Here is a 26,923-nt window from a genome sequence, read left to right as displayed (position 1 = left end):
TCCATGACTGCCTACATGCTCTGATGCCGTTACAATTTTAAAATTAAAGTTGTAAAGGAAAAATCTACTTGGCTGGAGAAGAAACCGAGGTCTACAGTTGCTCCAAAGATATGATTTTCTTGTAAAATAAAATACTTGGCATTGGTTGGCTTGAGAGAACCATTCTAAAATTTCAGCAGAAAGATCCCCATCGTGTCCTGCCTGATGTCTTAAATATGCATAAAAGTTTACCCTATTAATCATAGAAGGTTGAAGAAGCTATAGAGTAAGAAGCTTCCCTCTTTAAATTACTAAAGCAGCTATAGCACATGAAGACGTCTTTTGAATTCTTTACACAGCCCTATTATATTTGCTAGTACATAATGGATATTTGCTTCTCTTTTAAAAAAATAAAATCAACTCCTATTGTAAGATTTCTAAGGGGGTATGCATTTTGACTCTGGATAGTTGCCGGTGCTTGTTCCTGTTCCAAAATAGCAAACACCTTAAAACTGATGAAAAAGAATTTGATAAAGTTGATTCTATAGCTCTCACATTTCAAACTCATTTTGAGCATCAGTATTAAACAATAAGTTTAGCCAAAATATAAAATTAATAATACTTTGAAGTAAAAGATATTCTGCCTTTCCCAATCAAGCATGGACATATGGAACATAATTCAGTGTAATTTATTTGAAATGTTTTGAGAACAGGATAAGGCTATTATGCAAAAATATTTAATCACTAATACAGTATTTTTAATAAATGAAAACCATACAATTTCTCTAACATTTTGGCAAGTATTTATCAGTTCAGTAGTTCACAACTTAAGTACACAATCCTTGGTATATTTACTGAGAAATAGTCCCACTATGTCATTTGGACTTATTCCCAGATGTTGTAAGATTGTAAAAATTGTAAGATTGCAATTTAATGTATTTTCTATTGCGTCTTTGTAACTATTACTTCCAGGCTCAGTCTGGAACATTGCATAAACCATAATCACTGGATCTGCTTCCCTTGACTGGTGAACATTTTCCAGAATAAATCAAGTTAAATAAATTACAAGATTGAAACATGATCATATTTTAATCCTATACATACAGAAATGTTCTAAACAGTGATATTGGTAATTAATACTTTTTTTAAAAAAAGAAGTAAAATAACCTACTATATACTGATTATTTTAACATAATTACTTGTGTAACAGATTGTGAAACATAAAAAAAACCTGACACCTTACTCCATTAGTTTTTCTGTAAACATAAAATGCTTGATGTATACATTTTGCCAATGTTACTGTTGAACCGAGGTTGGAGTCTATACTGTATGGAAAATAATAGTAATTATATTTCAGTGCACTAAGTTGTATATTATAGGCCCACTTATAAAAAAATCAGTAAAATATTGGATCTATTGTTCAATCCTAATTGTATTTTTTTTACTCAATTTCCCAGTTTATTGGCATTTTTCCAATTAACTGGGAAAGCTAATCAAAGAATAGCTGGACATTGCAGTTGAGTTGCTAGAATAACAGTAGTTGATACAGGCGGTTCTTAAAACAGAGAATTATAGAATGGTACAGACAGGTGCTAAAGAAGCCAATGCTTTATCGGGTGGTCTGTAATAAGAAAATATCTGAATCATGGTTTTAATCATGGCTTATTTTAATCACAATTAGCTAAGCAATTTAAACTCCTGATAAAACACATTATAAACATGAAAGTGAATTAATTAAAAAACCTGGCCTTTCTAATGTTTTCTAGTGGGGATTCTTATTCCAAATTTTTGCAAGGTTGCTAAAGTTTTCTTCACATGAATCACATTATATGTATTCTGAACTTTAATATAACAAGCATATTAAACAAGTTTCTTGCACAGAATTCATGACAGAAAGTATCTCAGTGGTGGCAACAGGATATGCTTTTGTCAAAATGAGAAAAAAGAGTCATCCTCTAATTTGTCCCTATTGTATGTTCTTATGATGTCACAAGACATCTACAAAAGGAATGGAGCTTGTGGCTTCTTATCGTTTACCACCCTTTCCCTGTCAGGCATTTCCATCTGTACCTGCAATGGAGGCTAGGAATATGAGCAATCATGGAAACTGAGAAAGAGAAGGTTTATTTGCTGCTCGCCCAACTGATTTCCCCAGGATAGGTCGATTATAATTTTTATTTATAAAATGTAAGACAAACCAAAAATGTAAAGCGAGAGCACCATTTTATATACAAACTGATATGTTACCTCAGAAAGGGCTACACAAAGCAAAACAATTCTGTTTAAATGAACTCAAAGTATTTCAGCTGTCATTTTTGATGTTTCCATGCTCTTCTAACGTTTATTGAATCTGCTTATTTCACAACACGATCATAAAAAGTTTTAGATTTTCACTACTAAGTGCCAGTTTTCAAATGATTATCGTGTATCTATGCACTTGGAGAAACCCTATTTTATTGCATTAGCCATGTTAATTGTTAACATGTGTATCTTAATGTTCACCCTAAAAATTTAAATCAATCTGTATTTAAGATTCCTGCCGACTTAGTATTTTAGTTTATCCTAAAATATAGCACTGCTTTATAAATGGTTGGACATCATTTGAGTCCTCATTATTTTTTGAACGCCATCCACTGTCCAGTACGCTACTTGTCATAGCTTATGCACCTATGCAAGTTATGTACTTAATGTCAAGTAATATACTTACGTCAAATCACCGGGTGATAAATAACTCATCAGTTTTAACTTCAGGATTTTTGAAACCTTCCTGACTTTGATACTTTAAAAATGCCATGCAGACAACTTGTGTTAAGTTGCCATTTGAAACATCAAATGTGGGCATTTTATAAACAGGGACACCTGCTATATAATATGTCTAAAACTGATAGTTTAGAAATCATGTCTACCAACAGGACGTGTGAAATATTTGGTCAAGTACCTGTCTCAGCCATTGAGACATTTACAGACTATCACAAGACTATAGTTGCCACACATTCCAAATCACACATACCGGCAGTTACAGTATTATGGTCAACAGGTACAAATATAATAGGGATTGAATTGACATTGTCACAAAAATATTAAAAAGTGCTTCTTGCTCCACATATGGAATGCAAATACGTACATATAAGACACTGAAAGCCTCTTGAAGCTTTTGTCAGACATTGCTTTCTAATTCTCTGTCATTCTCCCAAGAATCTGTCTCTTCCATGTGGTCACATTCAAGGCTGATTTCACTAGTGTCCATACTACAGTTAGATCCACTGTCTGATTGGTCCATTTGTTCAGACTTGGATTCTTGCTGGAATATACTGTTCCTACTTGATGCTATTACAGGTCTTTCCAAATCACGGACTCCATTCTCACCCGAGGCATGCAAAACCAGTTCTTTGGCTTGACGGATAGAGTTAAGCCAGAGCTGTTTATTGAAAGTATCATTTGCTTGTAATGAATGGGATTGACTTTGTGATCCATTTTTGAAGCTGATTCTAAAGAAGTTTTTAACTGGAAGAAAGGAAGCAAATCAGTATATAGAATGCTTTCTGCAGGATGATTTAAATGCTGTGTTAATTTTCATAACATTTGAGTTTGTAATTTTCCACAAAATGCCAAGGCTTTAAAACAATGGGACCTGTTATTAATAATTTAAGAACTGGGATTCTCTAGGTGCCAGCTACATGAAGGATATGTCAAAATAGCTTCTTAACAAAACAGCAAATGGATGGAATTTTAAATAAATAAAATTCTGAAATGTCAGTATCAAAATAATCTGATTCTTACTTCTCTCATTGTTGCTGAATGCACCACGTATGGATCCACCTAATCGCACCTCTCCATCTTGCAAGTCTTCCAGCATAAGATCCTTCACAGGAATGGGCTGACGATACATTTGGTAGCAGAGTTGTTCATTATGAAGAATTGCCCGAGTAATTACTAGAACTTCTTGGAAAAGAAAGACATGAAATTTCTGAGGAGAAAAGAAAAAAAGCTTGAGTCTCTTTTCTAGAATTTTCTAAATTTCTTATTTGAAAAATAACCAATTTCTCTAGAACGGTGATGGTGAACCTATGGCGCGTGCCAAAAGTGGCACACAGAGCCATCTCTCCAGGCACATGAGCCATCGCGCCAGGCGGCTGCTCTTCCGGTTGCCAGTGCACACATGCGCACCGGCCACCTGGTCTTCTGACTTCAGGCATGCACACTGGCCACTTGGTCTTCGCGCGCATGCATGCCAGAAACTGGAAGACCAGTGCGCATGTGCATGCCGGAAACCGGAAGAGCAGCCACCTGGACGCACTTGTTCACCGGCTGGCTGCTCTTACAGTTTCCAGCATGAGCACGCGTATTCCCGTTTCAGCATTTGGTGCTGAAAAGATTCACTAACACTGCTCTAGAGAAAAATTCCATATATTGTGAGAAGTTTCTGAATCTTCATGTTATGTTTTGACCAGGTCATTCTACCAGCAAGATATCTGATGAAGCACATGGCATATATGTTTATGGCATGGATCTTGTTCTTCCAATTAAGTTGGGTCTTCATGATTTGTCCTCCTTTTATGGATCTAAATGCTTATTTAAGGATGTACTGGGGTCAGGAGCCCTAAGGATATATGATGGATGGATAGATAGATGGATGGACAGATGGAAAGATGGATGGATAGACATATCACAATTCTATTAAAAGAATAATATTTTCTAACACACATTTGCTTGTTTGTTCTAAAGTCTGCTAAGTCATACTAACTAACTGTAGCCTGAAACATCCAAGAGTGTGGTTAATTTGAGCAACAATCTGTTGATGTAAAACCAGAATTCAAAGGAAAGGGAATAAAACATACCAGTATTTTTTTTAAAAAAAATAATAAATCGCTTACCGCTCCCCTGTTGTTTTTTAGTTCACCATGACAGCAAACAACACGTGACTCATCTATCAGGGAGTCCCTTTGGGTATCATCAAGATATATCAGTCTTTCTTTGTAATACTGACATTCAGATTCTCCTGTCTTTTTATTGATTTCTGCTACTATGCCTTGAACAATATTCATCTGGGGGGGAAAATAAAGAGATTATTTACAAGCAGGTCAATTTCCAAGACAGGTTGACAAATAGCTGCTAAAATGAGATCTATTGAAACTTAAGTTTTCAATATTTTTCTGGCACAGTGTTTCTCAACTTTGGCAGCTTTAAGGTGTGTGGACTTCAATTCCTAGAATTCTTCATAGGAAACACTGTTCTAGATATTACTGACAGTGGTTCAACTGAATGTGCAGGAATGACATTTGCAGGAACATCTTGATTATTATTAGAAGAAAATATTTGTAGTTCAGGGTTGAAATGAGGGGTCCTTGGTGGTCTCTGAGTTTGATTGTTTTCTTACAGATGTTTCATTACCCAAATTAGGTGACATTATCTGCTGGACAAGTGAATGAAATGTGTGCAACAACCAAGCTCAGAGAGCACCAAGGACCCTTCACTTCTTGGTAATGTTTTACAAGTAGGAATATACCATATGATAATATGTATACATCCAGTCCTTGTTCAGTGACCAAGTTCTGTTCCAGTGACCATATTGTTAAATTCAAACAATAAATAAATAAATAAATAAGTGAAATAATTGCTATCGTGTTTCTCCAAAAAGACGATCCACCTTGAAAAGAAGCCCTATCACGTTTTTGAGCGCATGCGATCAAATTAAGCCCCAGCCACAAGATTAACCCTAATTAAGACCCTGCCCACCCCTGGGTGGAGGGGATGGGGTAAAGCACACAGGTAAAAGATAAGCTGGGGGGATGGGGGGTGGAGCTGCCCTACTTACCAGGCCTTGCACACCCTGACACCTGCCTTACCTTCTTCTGCGGCCGCTTGCCACCACTCACATACTTCGCCTCAGCCTATGTGGCATCTGCAGCCGACAGCCTTCCGGCAGGCATCTGAAGACAAAACGGGCCGGGGCGATGTGTGTGAGTGGCACTAAGCGCCTGCAGAAGAAGGGGGCCAGCAGCGGGTTCCTGCTGGGTGGGGCTGTCAGTGCCACCGCTGCAAAGTAAGTCTAATAATTAAAGAAAATGGCCTAGCCGTTTTTTCGGGGGTCAAAAGAAAATAAGACCCAGTGGCTCCAGTGACGTCACCCTCCTGCTGGGTGCTCTAACAGAGCACTCCGTGTTAGAAGATTGTAAAAGTCAGTGAAACAGAAAAAAAATCACTGTTCACTGAGCTTAGCATAACCTCTGGGTGAAAGAGGTTATCAGAGTTGTGGGAAAGTGGCAGGTCTGACAGGGGGTTTGCTCTCAAGAGCGAATTTTCCTGGATTTATGACCCCACCGAATTCCACTCCCTCCAACTTCAGCACGCTCCTGTTTTTATCAGGAAAAAGGAGTGGGAATGTCGCTTCTGCTCTAAAGGACTTATTAAATTGATTGATATTCTAAGCAGACGGGAATTTCACAAGCGTTCGATCTTTGATGTAGAATCAGCACGGCAAGTACCGACTCCCTTTTTGAAACTTGAAACCTTTCTTTGTCTTTGATTAATTGACTTTTAAAATGGCGTCTGAAAGTGAAAGTAAAATTTTTTAGTACGATGAAGCAGCGTTATTTGTGGATTGTTACAAACAGAGGTTTTTTATACTGAAAGGAGGAAGGAGAGTTATTAAGTTTGAATTCCTGATTCTTTTGAAGACAGAATGGCAGCTAAACCTTTAAAGCCTTCTGGAAGAAGGGGATCTGAACCAAGTCTTGAGGAAATATTGAAAGAACAATTAAAACTTTCTGAAGATAGGCAAAAAGAGATGATGGAGAATTTTAATGCAAAAATAAGAGAAGATATTCTTATGGCAGTTCAAGGACTGAGTAAAAATTGAAGGATTGGAAGTGGAAATGCAACAGATCTCTCAGTCAAATAAGCATTTAGAAGACAAAATGAAAGGTGTTCAGAAAAAAGTGGATCAAAATGAAGATCAGGTTGTGATATTACAATATAAACTTATGGAAGGAGCTCTTAGAATTCGTGGTATGCAAGAAGAGCGAGGAGAAGACTTAAGAAAAATTATATCAGAAGCATTGGCTGAATTTATTGAAGTGGACCCCAAGAGGTAGCTTACCAAATTGATAAAATATATAGAGTTAATTCCTGGATTGCAAGACAGAGAAAGCTTCCTCGGGACATTGTGGTTTATTTTGTGAAAAGGACTATGAGAAATCAGATTCTGCAAGTTTCATATCAGACAACTTTAAAAATTGGAGAACAGGAGTTGAAGGTGTTGAAAGAGATTCCTTCAAAGATGTTAAGAGACAGGAAGGAATTTGCTTGTTTTACACAAGAACTTAAAAAACATCAGATTCAATTCAGATGGGAGGTGCCAGTTGGACTGACAGTATTCTATCAAGGAAGGAGATATAGAATTGACACTGTTTTAAAGGCAAAGGATTTTCTTTCTACAGTTTTGAAAGTCGAAATAGAAGTGATAGAAAACTTCAAGAGACTCAAGAAGGCGTGGTGATCCAAGAGCCTTTATTGCTGCCAGTATTAGAGGAACCACAAGAGCAAAGGGTGACAAGAGGAGCCCTTAAGCGTAAAGAAGAGCAACAGTCTCAAAGTAAAAGTCAGGATCCCAGTATGGAAGCTGTGGGAGGAGCTAGACGGAAGATACCGGAGGAGGAGCTTCCGTTGTCTGCTTCAAAGCTTCAGGAGGCCAGTAATGGCAAATAGAATCTTGTCATGGAATGTTAATGGCTTGAATTCAGCTCAGAAAAGAAGGAAAATATTTCACTACTTGAAACAATTTAAAATGATGTGATTTGTTTGCAAGAGACACATATAAAATTATCAGACCAAAAATATTTAATTAATTCAAAATTGGGTAACCATTTTGTTGCATCAGCTTTGGAAAAGAAGCATGGAATTGTTGTATATATCAGGAAGGATATACCAGCTAAGTTAATTGAGGCAGATATTCAAGGAAGATTTATTGCTATTGAACTGGTGATAGATGCAAAAGACTTTGCTGATAGGTATTTATGCACCTAATCAGCAACAAGAAAAGTTTTACAAAATGTTACATGAGAGGTTGACCCTCTGGGATTATAGTTCGTTTATTTTATTAGGAGACTGGAATGGAGTAATTGATACAAGAAGGATAAGAGAACCTCCTCCAAGAAGATACCTATACATGCAAAATTACCAAAATCCTTTTTTGAAATGATGGAAGACTTTGAGTTTAGAGATATATGGAGGTTACGGAATCCAGATGAGAGAGATTTTACTTTTTTTTCTGATAGGCATCAATCTTTTTCACGTATTGATTTTATTTTAATTTCTAATGACTTGCTTTCTAGGGTGAAGAAAACGAAGATATTTCCGAGGTGTTTAACTGACCATAGCCCAGTATGGATGGAATTATTACAAGGGAAAAAAGGTGGTAGAACATGGAGGTTGAATGAAAATCTGTTTAGATATGAGGATAATGTAACTTATTGTAAGAAACAGTTAAAAGAATTTTTTGATTTTAATATGTACAAAGGGACACCTATAGGAACTGTGTGGGAGGCGAGCAAAGCGTTTATTAGAGGGATATTGATTTACTTGGACAATAGGCAAAGGAATAATAAACAAAGGCAGCGAGGTATTTGGAAGAAGAAATTCAAAGGAAGCAACAGTTATTAATTCAAAACCCACAAGATCACAAACTTAAAGAGGCTATAAAAATATTACAGAGTCAATTTAATATGTTAATGGCAGACCAGGTGGCAACGAATATACAATATGCTAAACATAATACCTTTTGTAATGCAAATAAACCTGGGAGATGGTTGGCATATAATTTAAGGAAGAAACAGAAAGCACGTGTCATACAAAAAATAGAATATAAAGGTAAAGAGATATACCAACAGGATAAAATTAAAAGGCATTCTCAGAATTTTATACTGCACTATATGCAAAAGACAAAATATTGAATAGGGACATTTATGATTATTTGAAAGATTATAAGGTTAATATTCTAACATTAGAACAGAGGAGGAGCTGAATCGGCCGATAGCTACTGGAGAAATAGTGGAGGCAATTAAACAATTAAAATGGGAAAACCCTGGTACAGATGGTCTTACAGCAACTTATTATAAAAACACAGGATGAAATATTAGGCCCACTTAAAGAATTATTTAATCAGATACAATTAGGGTGGGAATACCCCCGTCATGGAAAACATCTTTTATTTCACTGATACCAAAAGAGGAGCAAGACTGCTCTAAACCTGGTAACTATAGGCCGATTTCACTTTTAAATAATGATTATAAGATTTTTGTAAAAATAATAGCAAATAGATTAATGTTAGTTTTACAACAAAGAATTCATACTGATCAATCTGGTTTTATAAAAGGGAGGCAGATGAGGAATAATGTTAGACAGATTATTAATATATTGGAATATTTGGAAAAGAAGAATACTTCAGCGGCACTTATTTTTTTGGATGCAGAGAAAGCCTTTGATCGATTGCATTGGGATTTTTTATTTAAATTAATAGAGAAAATGCAATTTGGAGACTGTTTTATTAGAATAATTAAAGCGATTTATGGAGAGCAAACAGCACAGATTATAGTAAATGGTAGTTTGACAGAAGTTATTAAGATTGCGAAAGGAACGAGACAGGGATGTCCCTTATCACCATTATTGTTTGTTTTGACTCTGGAACCATTATTGGATAAAATACGAGAATTAATGAAAATAGAGGGAATTAAGATTAGACAATATGAGTACAAAGTTAGAGCTTTTGCAGATGATGTAGTGGTTACGTTAACGAATCCTATAAATTCAAGTAGATTTTTGTTGGAAGTAATTGATAAATATGGAAAGGTATCAGGATTTAAAATAAATCAGAATAAAACAAAAGTGATAATTAAAAATATGTCTATACAACAGAAACAAAAACTAGAGGAAATGACAGGATTTGAGGTAGTAAAAGAGGTTAAATATTTAGGGGTCTATATTAGCCCATCGAACAAGAAACTTTATAAGAATAATTATGACTTGCTATGGCAAAAAGTTCAGAATGATATGAGTGGCTGGAAGAAATTGCAGTTATCCCTATTGGGAAGGATTGCGGCTATTAAAATGAATGTGTTACCTAGATTTTTGTTTCTGTTCCAGATGATACCAATAATTAAAAAGGATAAAAATTTGGAAGATTGGCAGATTGGGATTAATAAATTTATATGGCAGGGTAAAAAGGCGAGGTTAAAATGAAAATAATACAGGACTCACAGGAAAGAGGTGGTTTAAGAATGCCTAACTTTAAACTATATTATGAAGCAGTAACCCTTTCAGTAATAAGTGACTGGTTTAACTTAACAGAGGAAAGAATTTTGAATATAGAAGGTTATGACTTGTTATATGGATGGCATGCGTATTTATTTTATGAAAAAAGTGGATAGGGCTTTTAAGAATCATGTGTTGAGAAGTGCTCTTTATGGTCTGGAAAAATATTCCTATAAATTAGATTACAAGATTCCTATATGGGCGAGCCCTAGACATGCAATAGAGAATATAAATATAGAACAGAAACAGGAAATGATTACTTATAAAGAACTTTTGTATGCTGAAGGAGGTAGATTGCAATTAAAATCATTACAGGTATTAAAATGAAGAAGGAGGAATTATACTTGGTTTCAATATGGGCAAATAAGTGCTAGATGGAAAGAAGATCAAAAATTGGTATAATGCAAAGGAGGAAAATTTAATAAAGCAAATTAGAAATCAGACCCAGGAGCATATAAAGAGATTGTATAATGTGTTGCTTGAAATAGATTCGAAAAGGATTTGGTAAAGGATTGTATGATAAAATGGGCACAGAATATTCAGGAACCAATAATGTTGGAAACATGGGAGAAAATTTGGGTTAGAAATGTTAAGTTTACACAAGCACAGAATTTAAGGAAAATTTTTATAAGATGTTTTATAGATGGCACTTAGATCCCAAAAATTATCATGTATGTATCCTAATATCCAAGCGAAATGTTGGAGGTGTGATTGTGATGATGCTACATATTTTCATATTTGGTGGACTTGCAAGAAAATTAAGGTCTTTTGGATAAGAATTTGGTGGATTATTCAAAATGTACTGAAGAAGAAGATAAAGTTCTCTTGTACAGCATTAATGGTGTGCACACTCTGGTGTGCATTTTTTTCAGGTGTATGAATTTGGTCATAAATATTTTTACTGGTTAGAAAATGGTTTTTTTGCCCTTTATTACCATTGTATTTACAGGTTATCTCTAAATGTAGTAGTTGCTAAATGAATGACAGTTTAGCACATTTATTCCTTCAAGTAGACTAAATGAAGTAGCCTATACCATCAAAATCCTTTTGCACATAAACAACAGGACTTTGTCATTTTATTTTATGAAAAAAGTGGATAGGGCTTTTAAGAATCATGTGTTGAGAAGTGCTCTTTATGGTCTGGAAAAATATTCCTATAAATTAGAATACAAGATTCCTATATGGGCGAGCCCTAGACATGCAATAGAGAATATAAATATAGAACAGAAACAGGAAATGATTACTTATAAAGAACTTTTGTATGCTGAAGGAGGTAGATTGCAATTAAAATCATTACAGGTATTAAATGAAGAAGGAATTATACTTGGTTTCAATATGGGCAAATAAGTGCTAGATGGAAAGAAGATCAAAAATTGGTATAATGCAAAGGAGGAAAATTTAATAAAGCAAATTAGAAATCAGACCCTGGAGCATATAAAGAGATTGTATATTGTGTTGCTTGAAATAGATTCGGAAAGGATTTGGTAAAGGATAGTATGATAAAATGGGAACAGAATATTCAGCAACCAAGAATGTTGGAAACATGGGAGAAATTTTGGGTTTGAAATGTTAAGTTTACACAAGCACAGAATTTAAGGAAAATTTTTATAAGATGTTTTATAGATGGCACTTAGATCCCAAAAAATTATCATGTATGTATCCTAATATCCAAGCGAAATGTTGGAGGTGTGATTGTGATGATGCTACATATTTTCATATTTGGTGGACTTGCAAGAAAATTAAGGTCTTTTGAATAAGAATTTGGTGGATTATTCAAAATGTACTGAAGAAGAAGATAAAGTTCCTGCCACAATTTTTCCTTTTGGGAATTATAACGGATTGTACAGGGATTGAGACTAAATTGATTCTGAATTTAATAAAGCAAATTAGAAATCAGACCCAGGAGCATATAAAGAGATTGTATAATGTGTTGCTTGAAATAGATTCGGAAAAGGATTTGGTAAAGGATTGTATGATAAAATGGGCACAGAATATTCAGGAACCAATAATGTTGGAAACATGGGAGAAAATTTGGGTTAGAAATGTTAAGTTTACACAAGCACAGAATTTAAGGAAAATTTTTATAAGATGTTTTATAGATGGCACTTAGATCCCAAAAAATTATCATGTATGTATCCTAATATCCAAGCGAAATGTTGGAGGTGTGATTGTGATGATGCTACATATTTTCATATTTGGTGGACTTGCAAGAAAATTAAGGTCTTTTGGATAAGAATTTGGTGGATTATTCAAAATGTACTGAAGAAGAAGATAAAGTTCTCTTGTACAGCATTAATGGTGTGCACACTCTGGTGTGCATTTTTTTCAGGTGTATGAATTTGGTCATAAATATTTTTACTGGTTAGAAAATGGTTTTTTTGCCCTTTATTACCATTGTATTTACAGGTTATCTCTAAATGTAGTAGTTGCTAAATGAATGACAGTTTAGCACATTTATTCCTTCAAGTAGACTAAATGAAGTAGCCTATACCATCAAAATCCTTTTGCACATAAACAACAGGACTTTGTCATTTTATTTTCTAACTAAAACCACTAGAATTATGTGTGCTTGACCCCAAACTTGTGTTATAACTTGCTATACCCTAGTAAATAAGTATGTTTTTTAAATAAGCCTAAGTGATTAAAATTAGTCCTGCATACTTCTAGTAAAAAAGAGTTGTACTGAACTTCCATATTTTCATTAAGGGAAAAGAATTCTAAAATTTGTGGCAGCCCTAAGCACTTGAGGCCTTTGCTATTGCAACATGGCTAATATATAATTTTCTTGAAACCTTGGTCAGCCTTTGAATATTTAAGCAGTAGCATCTATTCCCAGAGGATTAAAGAAAAGTTTTGGCCTAAGTAGTTTTGGCATGCTTCTGTTTCTTAGAACTATATCTAAGAAGCAACACTATGGAGAGGAATATTTGAAGTGTGATATTTAGCCATAAATACATACACATACGCGCAGTCACAGTAAGACATGTATCATGTGTTTATCAGATTGTTTGTTTCTGCTTCAACAGTGCAACATAGAACATGGAAACCATTAATATAACCAACCAGTTTGGATTGTGGAGGTCACATAACCTGCTTTGTCAAAGGAAATAGACTACTTGATTCACTTAAAATTTTAAAAATTAAATTTAAAATTCATTAAAAAGGGGGTTTGGAGGTGGATACATCTACTGGAGCTGCCCTATCCGGAACAACACTTAGCCAACAGGGCAGAAGAAGGGACCTTAACTTTTCCACAGCCTCTAAAAACAGTACTGCTTTTCTACTTCTTCACTGCTAATATTCTTACATTAACTGTAAGTAATTTTGCATATCAAGCACCTACAGCATCACATACATACACACACTATTGTAATTCTAATCCAAGCAACTGCCTTGAGATGGATAATTCAACATTTTTTAAAAAAATAGCTCTACTTGCTACATTGTTGCTAAACACATACAGCTTCTTCAAGGTGCTGATGATCTGGATGATCATTTGGTGTGTGCCTCAAAATCTCTCTGAGTAGCAATGGATATTTCACCAGACGGCTGCGTGGAATATCAAGGAAATTCCATAAATCTAATTTACGACTGAAAGGTGATTCCAAGCAACGCTGTAGGAAGTCCTGCACTCTGTGGTCCTGTTTTTTATGGTCCAACAAAGCTTTAGCAGCCACTTGATTGCTACAGTAACTATCGTAAGAATTCAAGAACGGCAGCTAAGGAAGAAAAGAAATGAAAATAATATGTGGCAAGAGTTTTTACGTGTTCATATTCAAACATATTTAATGGCTTTAAAAATAGTTATTGCAGCTTTGTATCCAACAATGAGTTTAAAAAGTACATTTTCTGAGTAAGTCCAATATATTTGAGCTAATACAACAATGCAATCTTCCAAAGCAGATTGATATATATTACCTTAGAATGTTATATTTAAACTAAGGATTATGTATCACAAACATTGCTCATTGGCACATGCAAAGCTTATTTAAAATAGACATTTGTTAACATATGAAACCATGAAAGCAGTTTTTGAAGTGTGTTCTTTACCCTTAATCTTCTACAGTGTTAGAAAGGTGCCTTAAGTATTAAAATCAAAGATCCTTGTCTTTAAAATTTATATCTTTTCCAACTATATTAATTTTAACGCAAATATTTACAAATCCTGTTATTCATGTTTCCGTAAACATGTTTGTAATGCCAGATAAGATCGGTATTTAAAAAATAGGATCAAGAAAACATATATGAGTATTTTACATACCCAGCTCACAAGAATGTGACCAACTGATTCTGTAGATCCATCAGACTTCCTAATTTCCTTCAGTCTCCTAAGAAGATCTGATGAAAATAGAATACTGAATATTATGGGAATGAATGGAAGACTTGATTTATGAATCATTCACTGATAATGTTCATAACATGAAAAGCCAGGCTTAGCAGAGAATGTAACACTGGTTTTTCCTCTACAATAGACTAGGCTTTTGAACTTTTGTATGACTCAAACATACTGGGTTTCCCTATATTTTGGCTAAACAACAGAAAAGACTTAAAAACTTAAACTTAAAGACTTGAGATCCATCCCACCCCTAAAAGGATCTAACGGTTAAGAATGCAATGATGAAGCAGTTAAAGCAGTTAAAGGCCGTGGTGGCTCAGGCTGTAAGATAGCCTGTTATTAAAACACAGCAGCCTGCAATTACTGCAGGCTCGAATCCCACCAGGCCCAAGGTTGACTCAGCCTTCCATCCTTTATAAGGTAGGTAAAATGAGGACCCAGATTGTTGGGGGGGGGCAATAAGTTGATTTTGTAAATATACAAATAGAATGAGACTATTGCCTTACACACTGTAAGCCGCCCTGAGTCTTCGGAGAAGGGCGGGATATAAATGTAAATTAAAAAAAAAAAAAAAGCAAACCTCTTTAACACATCTTCGGCTCAATCTTTGTAAACAGCAATGACTCATGCCCAACATTCCCCAGTTGTACCAATAATGATCACAACGATCTAACACAAATAGAGTTCACAGAAGATAATGTTGAAAAGGCACTATGTAGACTGAAACCATCTCTATCTATTGGACCTGATGGACTATGTGCATACTTCTTAAAAAAGCTTAAAAAAGGCAGCGTTCTAGGACCAACACTCTTCATATTATACATAAACGACCTCTGTGACCATATTATAAGTAACTGTGTTCTCTTCGCCGATGATGTTAAACTATTTAACACTACCAACAATGCGGCTACCCTTCAAAAAGACCTTGACTTTGTGTCGGAATGGTCAAAAATTTGGCAACTCCAAATCTCAACCAACAAATGCTGTGTCTTAAACATTGGAAAAACGTATCAGAACACTAAATACAAGCTAGATGGACATGACCTTGTAGATGACCCTCACTCTGTCAAAGACCTTGGAGTTCTCATATCAAATGATCTAAGTGCCAAAGCCCATTGCAACTACATCGCCAAAAAGGCATTAAGAGTTGTAAACCTAATCTTGTGTAGGTTCTTCTCCGGAAAGATTACACTACTAATCAGAGCACACAAAACATTTGCTAGACCAATTCTTGATTACAGCTCATCTGTCTGGAACCCACCCTGCAAATCAGACATTAATACAATTGAGCGTGTCCAGAAATATTTCAGAAGAAGAATCCTCCACTCCTCTGATCACAACAAAATACCTTATGCCACCAGACTTGAAATTCTGAGTTTAGAAAATTTAGAACTACGCCGCCTTTGGCATGACCTGACCATAACTCATAAAATCATCTGCTGCAATGTCCTTCCTGTCGAAGACTACTTCAGGTTCAACCACAACAATACATGATCACACAATAGATTCAAACTTAAAGTGAACCGCTCCAATCTTGATTGTAGAAAATATGACTTCAGTAACAGAGTTGTTAATGCCTGGAATGCACTACCTGACTCCGTGGTCTCATCCCAAAATCCCCAAAGCTTTAACCTAAGGCTGTCTACTGTTGACCTCACCCCATTCCTAAGAGGTCTGTAAGAGGCGTACATAAGAGCACCAGCATGCCTACAGTTCCTGTCCTAAAGTTCCCTTTGGTTGTATTCATTTTGTGTGTTTATCTTATGCTTATACTTATATATATTGTTTAGTATGTGTTTGACAAAATAAATAAATAAATAAAAAAGGGAAACTTGTCAATTTAGTATTGGTTTCTACTAATAAAAACTTTGCAGAATGACATTAAAGCCCCTATCATTTTTATAAGAAAGTTAGTCAAGTGGCTATCCATGTTTCATGCAACATGCCTAATTGTTTTTTCATATATCCGTTTTAACAGCTGCATTGACAGTTTCAGTTTTGATCAGAGCAGAATGATTTGTAGCTCTTATTACAAAACATTTCCACATTTAAGCATCCAGCCCACCTTCTAAAGATGAGATGACAGTCAGAAAAAGCAAAACAACCAATAGTATGACCCCCACTTCAGAAATGACCCTTTTGCAACAATATTAAGCCTTTCTTCTAATATTGCTGCTTAATTTGGAACCAGAGTCCCTCCCTTCATAGCACCCTTTAAAAAAAAGAACAGCAATTTCAGGAAGTCCTAAAAGCTCAACAGAGAGAAAAAAACAAAGACACAATACCATAATTTTACAAATCTGAATAAGCTGAAATAATCAGCTATGTAAAATATAGCTGGAAACTTTTGGTGGGTACTCCAAAATTATTATTATTATTATGGGGTGGTGGTGATGGACAATTTGGTTTTACTAGGAATACTCAATTCTATAATGAAAACTTGACAGATTCCAACCAATTCCAAGGTAAAGTCCTCTCCATAAATATAAACCTACACAAATATTATAGAAAAATTTAAATACTGGACATTGTTGCGTATTTCAGCTCATAGATTTTGCATGCACTCTAAAATTGTATACAACCATTTCTCCAATATACTGAATGCAAGAAATTATACCTTCGTGAAGAGGAATTAAAGAATCTAGTGTTCCAAAAATTTGATTTAATTCTTGTTCAGACATTATGGATAGTTTAAGCATTGGATCATGGTACGCCTGTGCAAAGACAGAAAAGCCATACAATAAACAAATATTTGAACTCTCTTATTAGTGACCATATTTATGCTCTGGCTTCTATATTCAAATTTTGTCTTCATTAGCATTGGTCAAAGAAACAGTATTAACAAGATTCAGATAGAATATGTAAGCATGCAAGTACCTTCTTTGCTAACTTTAAGTCTTCAATCAAGTCTTCTTCTCCTTGTGAAAGTTCAAATATTGCCTGTAATTTTGAAAACAATTGGGAAAAGAAAGTGATATTTTAATAAAATAAATAAGCAAATGTGCTATTCCAAAATAAATAGAAAAATTGAAATAAGGCTAAAGACATAATTTTTATCATCCAAAGATGATAAAACCAACAGATTAAGTAGTTATTCTGTTTTTTTATGTATAAATTATATTCCAGTCTGCAGTTTTTATGTTAACAACATTTAGTTCTATGACTAATTATATAGTCCATTTTCCTACATCAGGAAAAGTTATAAAGCAATGGATGCTAGTATAACAGTTTCTGACTTTCAGTTAGCATGCTTCTTTATTAGAAAATACTATTTTTACATCAGTGTTCATTTTGTCCATTTCCTTATATGTTGCTTAAAATATTCAGTTATTATAGTCTTTCTTTCTCTTTCTTTCTTTCTTTCTTTCTTTCTTTCTTTTTCTTTCTTTCCTTTCTTCTTCTTCTTCTTCTCTCTCTCACTATCAAGTTTTTTCAGTGGTGTACAATAAAATATCATTATCCTCTTAAGTGTGTGTAGAGAACCTGCTGTTGTTCTTGCTTTAGTTCTGGAGCACTCAATTTAACAGATTAAGACAATAAATTTTTGGCAATTAGACCCTCTAAGGAACTGGCATCAGAATTCAGCATCAGTTTGTGAGCACAACTGGCCAAAGAGCCAATAGCTGTTAGAGAAACTAAGAAATGTTGTGTGCCATTTGCACAGATTGTGTTACTGTAATTCGTAACCAGTAATCAGGGAATGTGCACAGACCACTACATATAAAGCTAAAAAACAGATTTTTCCCTCCCTTTTCATTCTGCTCAAAGGAGCAGGGGACAAATGAGAAGACCTTGCTTCTTTTTGTCTTTTACAGGTAGCCCTCAACTTACAACCATAACTGAGCCCAACATTTCCATTGCTAAAGTAAGGCAATGGTTAAGTGATCCATTTATGACCATTTTTGCCACAGTTGTTAAATGAATTGCTGCAGTTGTTAAATGAATCATGCGGTCATTAAACAAATTTAGCTTCCCCCTCACTTTGCTTGTTGGAAGCCAGCTGGGAAAGTTATAAATGGTGATCACATGACCCTGGGACAGTGCAACTGTCATAAATATGCCAGTTACCACTTGCTGGAATTTTGTTCATGTGACCATGGGGATGCTACAATGGTCGTAAGTGTGAAAAACAGTCATAAGTCACTTTTTTCAATGCTGCTGTAACTTTGAACGGTCACTAAACAAATGGCTGCAAGACAAGGACTACCTGTATCTTGTATGTTTCCACTTCCTTAAATTTTAAGTGCATCATTGGTCCTACTATCGGTTTCAGGACAAATTGATGGGTGCAAATTATATTGTTTCCTTGAAATAAATCGGTGCACATTGTATCTTCTTGTCCTTTAAAAAGTATATTTTTATAGTTTCAAAATCATTTAAAAGAGGAGGGAGAATTGTTCAAATGTCATTCTGTTTGTTGCCATTACTTTACTCATGACTTGTTTCAAGAGATAGTTATGCTTAAGGTTCTTGGAGTGCACAATGGCCTTGCGTGGGGGTTTGTGGCAAAACAAATTGACTCATTTTATTTCCAGATGAGACCCAGTCTATTTGTATAAAAACAAGAAAAGCTGCTACTTTAAGCATGAATGCTTGGAATATCAAATAAAATGCCTTGTGTCTGATTAAACATTCACTAGATCATTCTAAATGAACAGCTCAAAGGCTAATCAATTTACAACATCAAGAGACTGGAATGAAAAAAATAATTAGTACCACATGCCTGATAGGCAATGAATACTTTAAGGCAAGAAGATAAAGGGTTCCAATAATATTTATTTGAGCCAGCTCTGTGTTAACAATGATAAAATATTATTTCTTGCTTCATTAAGCTGCAGTTCTGTTAGCATACAATATGTAGGCTGTAATAATCTGGACAAGCATTAGATGATAGCAAAGTGTTAAGAGTGTTCTTATCTTTTGGTTCCCCATTTACTGGGTCACCTGGATTTTTCAGTCCACATCTGGCATGTCTTCTCTTTATAGAATATTCACATATTCATGAACCTCATGATGTGACATTCATTTCAGAAATATATTAGTCTCCATCTGATTGCTAATAAAATTTCTGGATTGATTATCTGATAATGTTTTAATAAATTGTAAATTTTCATTGTATTGTCTCCAACAATTCTTGCCAATATAATCCTAAATATAGCCCTTCAATTGTAAAAATGTTTAACACTTTGATCTTATTCTCATGACACAAATATCAAGGCCATGGAAGGAGTGTAAGCATGTCACTCATGCATTCCAAAACTGATTTAACATGAGTAACAGAATAACAGAAGTTAACAGGTTAAATTCAGCCTCAAACAGAACCATTTTTTGTTGTTAAGCTAAATCTTCTATGTTATGTTATGTTATCTTCTATGTTATGCAAATTATTTATCAGAAGGTTAAGCATTCCTTCAAATGTCTAAAGAGGCTTTGTGAAAATGGGACTTCTCTAGATAATAATGCTGTAGTTGTTGTAGTTTTCATCTGACCCTTAATCAGAAGGCTGGAAAAGGGGCAGAAACCAGGGTAGTGATGTATATTATTCACGTGTACCTGACTCTGAGGGGTGCTCTCTCAGTCATGAAATCATTTTTTTCCCAACTCTGGAGTGGGAAGTGGGTAGGAAAGCAGACATGGAAAGGGAAGTAGCAGTAACAATTGGATGGCTAATGGAGCCATGTGCTAGGAGAGCAAATTTAAAGGCTGGTAAATGTGTGTTGTGCTAACATCTTGAGAGCTGCATATGTTCAGGAAGGAGACCTTCTTACCTCATAATTATTGTCTAAGTAGCCCTTCTAGAACTAAGACAGGAAGCAAAATGTGCAACTATAATTTTGCCATTTGTTCCTGCCTTTCAATATTCTTAATCAATGGAAAAACATTTGTAGCAACAATTCACACTGGCTGAGTTCACACATAGAAAGGCTACAATGTTCTTTGTTTGCTTTTAACTTAACATGCTATAGTTACCCAGTCATTGTGGTTTCTAAAACACAGTTTACAGCTTAGTACACAATAGGTTCCAATCACTTTCCTTGTTCATTTGACTACTGCTCTATTTAAAAACAAATCAGAAATCCAGATGAATCTTTTCTTCCTATTTGTAAACTCCACTTACCCCTCAAATTATAGCTACATGAGGAAAATATCTGGGTAGCAGCAATAGAAAGGAGATAGAAAAGCCATAGAATGAGGTGATGTATTTTTAAAAATGGTTCTGTCATTATATTCAGGCTTTCTTCCTTAATCCAGAATTGTTCTGCCATTACATTGCTACTTGCAGAGGATTCTCTTCCGGCATTAATGGCCAGTTGGCTTTTGAATACAAAACAGAGGTGGGAAATTATTCCACTGTAGTATAAGCAAAATAGACAGAGCTCTGTAGCAGGAGCAGGAGATGCTGCGAGAGTCACTTTTACAGACTGGAAGTAACAATGTATTAATAGTTCTTAGCAGCATCAGAGTACACTCAAAAGATATATGATATATAGAGTTCTTAGTGCTCTTTGAGCTTAATTGTTTGCTTGTAGACATTTCATTATCCAGTTAGGTAACATCTTCAGTGTACTGCTTAATGGAGTAATGAAACATCTATAATCAAACAACCATGCTGAAAAAGCACCAAGTCTCCACAGTTCAACCCTGAACTGTATATATTCTCTTCTATAGATGTGTGACAGTTCTGTTACTGCCCTAAGTGCAAAAAAAGAGAATATATTTGCAGAGAGCGAACTTACTGTACAGAGACAGGTACACATTAACTTTTACCTCTAAAATCCCATTTCAGAAAAAAAAGAATCTCAAAGGCAATGTAAATAAGCAAACCTCTTGACGCTTAATTTCTTTGGATGTGAGCATCTGATTGACACAAACATCAAAAGTCTCACTCCAGAGTTTACTGTCTCGTCGCTTGGTGCTAGCAGACGGTACATTTTTCAGCCAGGAACGGGATGCCAGTAGATCAGATCGACTGTCATTACGAAAACTGATAGAACGCTAGGAAAAAGGAAACTATCATTACTACTTAGTTAACTTTTGATTTATACTACTAGTGCAGAAGCTGAAAGAAACTTGGTTGCTGATTTTGGACCAGCCTAGCTCACAGATGTCATGGCAATAACACTGGGTAGGAATCCATATACTACTTTGGTATTTTTGGAGGAAAATTATAATAAATAGCAATTTATTTTTGAAAACATATCCACAACTAAATTTTGTCAAAGCAGAAAATTGATAAACTTGAATACGTAACCTGGGGAAACCCTACAATTTACTGCAAATGAAGTTTTAAATGGGAATTTACCACTGTAAGCATAATGCATGTATATTTTTTATTCAGCAACTCAAATGGGAGTCTCCATAATTACTGTAAATATGGCATTTTATATTCATTGGTCGCTCATGTACATATTTTAAAAAGAATTATACATAAAACATGTTGTTTTATGTACTTAGGCAGTATCTTAAAAGGAATTTTGCAAAAAAGAATTATATAGTGCTACTATCATCAAACTACATTCCTTTATCCCTTTATTCATCCCATAGCACTAGAGTGACTTGCAGCAAGAGGGATCCAACTGACATTTACTCTAAGTAACTGAATTTCAGGCAAGAATATAGATGTAATAAGATGTGTTAAGAAGTGTGGTTCCAATTTCACTTGAAAAGTTTTAGAGTATATCCTGAGGAGAATTTTTGCAAACCTATGTGAGGCAAAATAGATTATGCTAATTTAGCACTTAAAAGATAGGTGCATGGTACTATAACAGTGCCAGGCGTAACCTCCTTGGATAAGACAACCCATTGCAGCAATATTGTTAAAATAATCTCTTTAGTAGATGTAATGTTCACTGCTAACAGCTTTTATGTAGATGCTGTCTGTCTGTATGGAGGGAGGTTTCTAAGCAAGGGACACTGGCTTCAACTAATTCAGCTTCAAACCATTTAAAGTTTTTAAATTAAACAATAGCACTTTGAATTTGGCTTGGAACCAAATTTACAGTTGATGAAGTTTGCTGAAATATAATTGAAGGAAGTACAAGCAGCCAAAAATCTGATTGTTCCAGTCTTCTCAAATTGAAGCTTCTAGATTATATTTTCAGAAGTCTTAATATGATTAGTGGGTTACTCCAGTACTCTTTTAGTAAGCAAGGTAAACTCAATGTCACAAAGGCAATCTGGTTTTAGCAGTCCAAGTGTTGAATTCAGGAGCATCTCCAAAGCTCCAACCATATTTTTTTTTGGGTGGGGGGGAATCCACTCTGAAGCAATTCGATAGATTTCTCTAAATTAAAGAAAAATTGGGGAAATATGCACCTACAGAATTGTATAAAATAAAGATGCTAATACTAAGGTAAAAGATCTGATAAATTACTAGCAGGGAACTCAGTGGAGAAACCATGACTAATAATGGTGAGAGCTAAGAATGTTTCATGATGTCTGTTAAGAATCAAGAAAGATATGGATCAGCCCATCAGGATACAGAGTCTTTGGCTAAGTCAAACCCAAAGTTTTTTATTGTCTCATTGATACAAAAGAGCCTACCGAAAGTGGAGGAGAAAGAGGGATGAGATATTGATATTAAAAGATTCTTTTCCTGATGTGGAGAGATTATATAAGCTATCTATTAGTTGGCTCTTTTACTACCAAGGTTGACTTTGGTAAGAAAGCTGTTATGGAAGTTACAGTACATCGTGACCAGTAGTGAGTTTCAAATCCCGTCGCTACCGGTTCGCTCGTATTGATCCAGGGCGAACCGGTAGCAACCCACCACTGATCATGACCATATGCTTCGCAATGATTTTATAACTCTATTCAGGTCCCAAAGGTGGTTTTTCAGGAGGCAACTGGAATTTGTTTTTTCTTTGAAGATGTTTTGCTTCTCATCCAAGAAGCTTCTTCAGCTCTGAATGGATGGTGGAGAATGGAAGGATTTATATTACTTGCAGACAACTGGTCATTTGCATCCTTTCTGAGGGTCGTTGAACCACTTGGTGGTTGATCTGTATCCTCAGGGTCACCTGAATAGTGCTCCTGGTTCCTATAGTCTGCACTTTTTTCTCTGGAAATCTATTTCTACTCCCACACCATTCAAAGGGTGTTCATCCCAAATTGCATAGCTAAAAGTCTGTAGAGAGTCATCCAGGTCATGGTTGTCCCAAAGGTTCTTTTTCAGGAGGCAACTGAACTTTCTTGTTTTTTCTTTGAAGATGTTTCGCTTCTCACCCAAGAAGCTTCTTCAGCTCTGACTGGTGGGGAATGGAAGGAGTTTGAATCCCTAGTATAGGTCTCCTGCGTGAGTAGGGGGTTGGACAAGATGACCTCCAAGGTCCTTTCCAACTCTATTACTGTTACCTGATTTCATTCATTCAGAATCCGGCATTATTATGAAAAGAGATGCATAGAGTACAATAATAAAATTTAGCAACCTTTAATTCACTTTTCACTCTGAGCAACAAGAACTAATTAGTCATCTTTCTCTCTGGGTAATATTTTTATTAGAAGTAAAATATTAAGGTTGCTTCAAGTCAGAAGACTTCTGATGTTTCTCATACATTGCTCTTTCACTGGAAACCACAAGAGGAACTGCAATTTATTTTTGACTTCAGTCTCACCTTTTTTTGGTATATATCTAATTATTTTTCTCCCAAAGGACTCAGGGCGGTTCACAGGCATATAAAACATCAATATACAAATTAAAATAATCATTAAAAACTTATTCTACTGCCCAATTAATTAAAATAAAAATATAGATATTAAAATCAATTTAAAACCCTCTAAATTTAAAATCTAAAAACTAAGCCAGTCCTGCACAGATGAATAAATGTGTCTTGAGCTCATGACGGAAGGTTCAAGGTCCGGAAGTTGACGGAGTCCTGGGGAGTTCGCTCCAGAGGGCGGAGCCCCACAGAGAAGGCCCTTCCCTGGGCGCCGCCAGACGACACTGCCTAGCTGACGGCACCCTGAGGAGTCCCTCTGTGAGAGCGCACGGGTCGGTGAGAGGTATCTGGTCGCAGTAGGCGGTCCCAGATAACCCGGCCCTATGCCATGGAGCGCTTTAAAGGTGGTCACCAAAACCTTGAAGCGCACCCGGAAAGCCACAGGTAGCCAGTGCAGACTGCGCAGGATAGGTGTTATACGGGAGCCACGAGGGGCTCCATCTATCACCCGCGCAGCCGCGTTCTGGACTAACTGTAGCCTCCGGATGCCCTTCAAGGGAAGCCCCATGTAGAGAGCGTTGCAGTAATCCAGGCGAGACGTCACGAGGGCGTGAGTGACCGTGCATAGGGCCTCCCGGTCCAGAAAGGGGCGCAACTGGCGCACCAGGCGAACCTGGTAGAACGCTCTCCTGGAGACGGCTGTCAAATGATCTTCTAGAGACAGCCGTTCATCCAGGAGGACGCCTAAGTTGCGCACCCTCTCCATCGGGGCCAATGACTCGCCACCGATGGTCAGCCGCGGATTTAGCTGACTGTACCGGGACGCCGGCATCCACAGCCACTCTGTCTTGGAGGGATTGAGCTTGAGCCTGTTTCTCCCCATCCAGATCCGTACGGCCTCCAGACACCGGGACAGCACTGATGGCTTCGCTGGGGTGGTCCGTGGAAAAGTACAGCTGGGTGTCATCCGCACAGCTGGTACCTCACACCGAACCCACTGATGATCTCACCCAGCGGCTTCATATAGATGTTGAACAGAAGGCGAGAGGATCGATCCCGCGGCACCCCACAAGTGAGGCGCCCGGGCCGACCTCTGCCCCTGTCAACACCGACTGCGACCGGTCGGAGAGATAGGAGGAGAACCACCGATAAACGGTGCCTCCCACTCCCAATCCTCCAACCGCGCAGCAGGATACCATGGTCGATGGTATCGAAAGCCGCTGAGAGGTCTAATAGGACCAGGGCAGAGGAACAACCCCTATCCCTGGCCCTCCAGAGATCATCCACCAACGCGACCAAAGCCGCTCCGTGCTGTAACCGGGTCGGAAACCGACTGGAACGGGTCTAGATAGACAGTTTCATCCAGGTGCAAGGGAAACTGATATGCCACCATATTTCTACAACCTTCGCCGTGAAGCGAAGGTTGGAGACCGACGATAATTACCTAAAACAGCCGGGTCCAGGGAAGGCTTCTTGAGGAGGGCCTCACCACCGCCTCTTTCAAGGCGGCCGGAAAGACACCTCCACCAAAGAAGCGCCAGAATCGCCTGAGCCAGCCTCGTGTCACCTCCTGCGTGGCCAGCACCAACCAGGAGGCACGGGTCCAGTAAACACGTGGTGGCATTCAGCCTCCCAACAACCTGTCCATGTCCTCGGAGCGACAGGGTCAAACTCATCCCATAAAATGTCACCAAGACCACCTCAGCCGCCTCACCAGATCACCGCAATCTTGGTCCAAACCATCCCGGTTGAACGATTTTATCGTATAGATAACCGTTAAACTCCTCAGCACGTCCCTGTAACGGGTCATCCCGCTCCCCCTGGTGTAGGAGGGAGCGGGTCACCCGAAACAGGGCGGCTGGGCGGTTATCTGCCGATGCAATGAGGGGGGGGGCGGAGCTACGCCTCGCCTCCCTCATTGCCACTAGGTAAGCCCTAGTATAGGACTTCACTAGTGTCCGATCAGCTTCTGAACGGCTAGACCTCCAGGAACTCTCTAGGCGTCTTCTCCGGCGCTTCATCCCTCTCAGCTCCTCAGAGAACCAAGGAGCCGGTTGGGACCTGCGCCGGGTCAGAGGCCGCAAAGGCACGACCCGGTCTAAGGGCCTCGCCCGCTCCCAGGCCGCAACAAGTTCCTCAGCCGAGCCGTGAGCCAGACCCTCAGGAAATGGCCCAAGCTCCGTCCGAACCCTCCGGTCCATCAGGCGCCTGGGACGGAACCAACGTGTCGGCTCCGTCTCCCCGCGGCGGTGAATGGCGGTCAGAAAGTCCAGACGAAGAAGAGAGTGATCTGACCATGACAAAGGTTCAATGACTATTTCCTTTAAGTCCAGATCTCTCAACCACTGACCAGAGACAAAAATCAGGTCCAGGGTGCCACCCCCAATGTGAGTAGGGCCATCAATTACTTGGGTCAGGTCCAAGGCCGTCATGGAAGATGAACTCCCGAGCTGCCGTCGATGACGAGCCGGACGATGGCAGTTAAAGTCCCCATGACTAAAAGTCTGGGGGTCACAACTGCCACCCCGGCCAGCACCTCCAGGAGCTCGGGCAGGGCAGCTGTCACGCAGCAAGGAGCCAGGTACGTGATCAGCAAACCCATCTGGCACCTATGGCCCCATCTCACAAAGAGGGATTCGCA

At 37.4% G+C, this 26,923-nt stretch overlaps 1 protein-coding gene across 4 annotated transcripts in view; it reads right to left on the bottom strand.

Annotated features, from left to right (window-relative positions):
- Window positions 1-652: 652 nt before the first annotated feature.
- ARHGEF3 (Rho guanine nucleotide exchange factor 3) overlaps window positions 653-26,923 on the bottom strand; it is a 192,212-nt gene continuing 165,941 nt past the window's right edge. For all 4 annotated transcript variants that reach the window (XM_058166245.1, XM_058166246.1, XM_058166247.1 and 1 more), the window contains 8 exons: window positions 21,449-21,619; window positions 17,501-17,563; window positions 17,241-17,337; window positions 14,549-14,625; window positions 13,749-14,006; window positions 4,854-5,024; window positions 3,760-3,946; window positions 653-3,483 (listed from right to left, as the gene is read on the bottom strand). In XM_058166245.1, the coding sequence (XP_058022228.1) occupies window positions 3,137-3,483; window positions 3,760-3,946; window positions 4,854-5,024; window positions 13,749-14,006; window positions 14,549-14,625; window positions 17,241-17,337; window positions 17,501-17,563; window positions 21,449-21,619 (1,371 nt within the window). In that variant the 3' untranslated portion in view covers window positions 653-3,136. The remainder of the gene's footprint in view (window positions 3,484-3,759; window positions 3,947-4,853; window positions 5,025-13,748; window positions 14,007-14,548; window positions 14,626-17,240; window positions 17,338-17,500; window positions 17,564-21,448; window positions 21,620-26,923) is intronic.

The sequence above is a fragment of the Ahaetulla prasina genome, chromosome 2, assembly GCF_028640845.1.
Source record: "Ahaetulla prasina isolate Xishuangbanna chromosome 2, ASM2864084v1, whole genome shotgun sequence".
Classification (NCBI taxonomy): domain Eukaryota; kingdom Metazoa; phylum Chordata; class Lepidosauria; order Squamata; family Colubridae; genus Ahaetulla; species Ahaetulla prasina.
Note: the sequence above shows the minus strand (reverse complement) of the source record. Positions and strands in the feature narration are given on the sequence as shown.